At 42.8% G+C, this 3,633-nt stretch overlaps 1 protein-coding gene across 1 annotated transcript in view; it reads right to left on the minus strand.

The window, feature by feature from the left end:
- Man2a1 (mannosidase alpha class 2A member 1) overlaps positions 1-3,633 on the minus strand; it is a 134,387-nt gene that overhangs the window by 96,483 nt on the left and 34,271 nt on the right. The window contains exon 5 of the mRNA XM_055628377.1: positions 1,355-1,528. Within this exon, the coding sequence (XP_055484352.1) occupies positions 1,355-1,528 (174 nt within the window). The remainder of the gene's footprint in view (positions 1-1,354; positions 1,529-3,633) is intronic.

Consider the following 3,633-nt stretch of genomic DNA (forward strand, 5'->3'; position numbering starts at 1 on the left):
TAGATAGATAGATAGATAGATAGATAGATAGATAGATAGATAGATAGATAGACAGACAGACAGACAGACAGACAGGTGATAGGTAAGTAGATATGTAGATAGATGATAGAAACATAGATGATATAAAGATAGATATATATATCAATGATGATAGATAAATGTTAACAGATGATATAGACAAAGACAGATGATAGATAAGATAGAAGAAAGATAGATAGGTGATAGATGAAAGACAGATAGATTAGATGATAGAGATAGATGGTAGATCGATAGATGATAGATAAATAGATAAAATAACTAATTACGTTCCGTACTGAAACACAGGAACACGAATCGGAGTTCTTCTGCAGATGCAGAAACGACTTTTCTGAAGCAATGGGGCAGGCAGGGCTTTACTCAGGAAGCAAGGATGAGGTGTTTGGGACCCTGGTACCCTTTCAACATCAAAATCCTTTTTCAGAGATGGAAGCTGGAGTCAACCACACTGGCCCTGTGGCTCATGGTTCCTTTGGATAAGCTTTATCTCAAAGCTATTTACACTACAATTCATAACAGTAGCAGAATTGCTGTTATGAAGTAGCAACGAAAATAATGTATGCTTAGGGGCCACCACAACCTGAGGAACAGTATTTAAGGGTCACAGCTCTAGGAGGGTTGACAATCACTGATCCAATAAGTCATATTTACTACGTGGGATTAATAACTAAAGTCATCATTATAAAGACCGAAGTAAAAGCATCAGCTGGCACAATTTGAAATGCTTCTATTTGCTTCTGCCCTGCCATAAAAGCAACTTCACAGTTTTCCAAACAGGAGCTGACATCAATGTTTACGAGACTCCTGACACAAGCAGAGCGGGAAGTAACTGTCCTGTAACAGAACTGTCTTAAAGCATCCTGCTGCTCAAGGCCTGTACTATTGGCAACACCCACTGTGGTGTGGTGTTTCTAACGAGAATGGAATCCTAGGATTCCACATGTTCGAACGCTTGGTCCCAGGTGATCAAACTTTTGGGTAAGGATCAAGGTGTGGCCTTACTGGAGGAGGGGTGGTGGTGTTGGAGAAGGTTTGTCACTCAAGGTGAGCAATGCCATTTCAGTTGGCTCTGTGTTTCATGGCTGTATTTCAAGGTGTAAGTTCTCGGCTATTGCTCCAGTGCCACATCAGCCAGCTCACTGCCCCACCCCACTATGAACACGGATTCTAACTCTCCAGCCGTAAGCCCCAACAAAGCTTTTCTTTTCAAAGTTTCCTTAGTCTTGGTGTCTCTTCACAGCAATAGAAGAGTGACCAAGACACCCCATACAGCTCAATCAAATGAAACCACCAGCTGTCATCAACAAATTCTACATACCCCAATTCTGTCTCCAGAAAAATTCCAGAGTTTTTTGCAAGGAGAAGTGTTTTTTCACTGCATAATGGACTCTCTGGATGAGCATGTGTGAAAATCCAGCACGTTTTAGAAGGTAAGCCATTGTGGGTGAATGTCCAAAAGGATCTATGGACCAACCCGAGCGAGGTTTCACACCTGTTGATAAAGAAAAGAAGTGTTAGTGTTTTTTCTTTATGTGTGTTTTGTTTTAATGATAAATGAGATAAAAAGAAGTTACAGTGCACTGAGACCCCATCAGAGTGCCATAGTCCGCTGGACTTGAAGATAAAGAGTATTCTTTTGTTTTGTTTTGTTTTTCAAGACAGAGATTTTTCTCTGTGTGACCTTGGCTGTCCTGGACTCACTTAGCAGAGCAGGCTGGCCTTGAACTCACAGAGATCCACCTGCCTCTGCCTCCGAAGTGCTAGGATTAAAGGTGTGCACCTTATTGCACCAGCTCACAGTTATGATTAAGTGACTGCTAACTACTGGCCGTAGACCAACGCCTGGTCTGTCTGTAGGGTTAGACAACCTGGAAACTGGCTCATCTGTTAACTCAGCATACACGTCCAAGTCCTAACATTCTGCCATTGGTGCCTTTAAACAGCCCAGCACAGTTCTATCACACAGCGGCAGAACTGAGTGAAACAGATGCTCAGAGGGCACCACTCTCAAGGCACGCTAATGTTCTTCCTTCCCCTCTGCCTACAGAATGAGGTCAATGGAACACTTCAAACACAGCTCAGATCCACGGTAAGAGCCATCAGCTAAAAACGCATCTGTTTCACAGAGAATAAAATTTGATAAAAATAAATAAATGCGCAGGTTAGAGTTAATAATAAAAGAATATTCATCTAGCATTATACAAATCTGATCACTCAGTTATGCAAGGTTCTCAAATAAGACTTCCACTTCCAGTGTAAAACTTGGCCTAACTAAATAGAGTTGTGCACAGGTTTGTTTTCTTCTTCAAGCACCTGTTTAGCATGCTCGCATATCTACAATTATGAGAGACCGGAGGGTTAAAAAAAAAGGAGCTGAAGCTGTTTCTGGCTTTTGTAGCAGAGACTATCATTCAAAAAGCTATGACCCAAAGTAACTAATAGGACAGAAGAAAAAGAATCCTTGCTGAGTAATTCTAAAGTATAACAAAAGAGACTGAGAAGGAAAAGTAAAGACCCAAACAAGACTCAAGTAAGTCAAACACACACACACACACACGAACACGCGCACACACACATACGAACACGCACACATACACACGCACATACACACACGAACACACACACACGCGCGCACAAACACGCGCACACACACTGCCAACACTGATACTGGGAGATATTGAGTGCCTCTCATAAGCAGGGAAGAAGAGAAAACATAGGCCCAGAGAAGTTCTAGCCAAAGAGATAAACACTACAGCAATAACCTAACCTAACCCTGAGGAAACAAATTCAGACTGACAGACTTTTTCAAAAATAGGCTTGTGCTCTTCAAAATACTGCGGTCAAGAAACTCAAAAAAAGCTGAGGAAATGCTCGAGAGTAAAGCAAAGTAAGAGCCGTGACAACTGGATGGAACTTGGTCCTGCGCTGGGCACTCGGCAGAGTGGGGAACAGCAGCCTCTCCATGCAGGGGTGCTGAGGCGCTGAGACGCCGCCTGTCAGTTAGTCTGCCCTGGTGTAGCGCTGCTCAGACTCCTGGTTTGACAACTGCCTTCTCTTTACATATAAAAGTGTCCTGATTTCTTAGCAAATACACTATCAAGTGTTCAGAGATGGGGACAAAAGCGCCTCTGACTCACTGTCACAGGGCTCATTAAACAGAACACTCATGAGGAGTCTGTGTGCAGAGGTACGGCGTCCTCCCCAGGTGACGCCCGAGGACATTTTCATGAGCGTGGAACTTAAGGAGGAGTATGTGTCATCACAAATAAAGGGGAGAGTAAGATTCTACACCGGGCAGAAAGCACATCAAATGTCAGGGAGGTTAGCGCCCCTCAGTTTAGAATTGCAGCATCATTGATCATCTTTTCCCTACCAGAGCCACTGGAACCACAGAGGGGCAACTCACTGCCATTGAAAAAGAAATCCAAAAAGCCTAACAATACCGAAAACACAGAAAAACACTGAAACAACCGTGGTAGGAGCGGAGGTAGGAGCTGGAGAAGAGTCACCTGCACTCCAGAACTTGCCAGGGCTCTCCTTGGCATTAAACTATTATTATTATTATTATTATTATTATTATTATTATTATTATTATTA

The sequence above is a fragment of the Psammomys obesus genome, unplaced genomic scaffold (assembly GCF_907164565.1).
Source record: "Psammomys obesus unplaced genomic scaffold, mPsaObe1.curated_primary_1811, whole genome shotgun sequence".
Taxonomy (NCBI): Eukaryota; Metazoa; Chordata; class Mammalia; order Rodentia; family Muridae; genus Psammomys; species Psammomys obesus.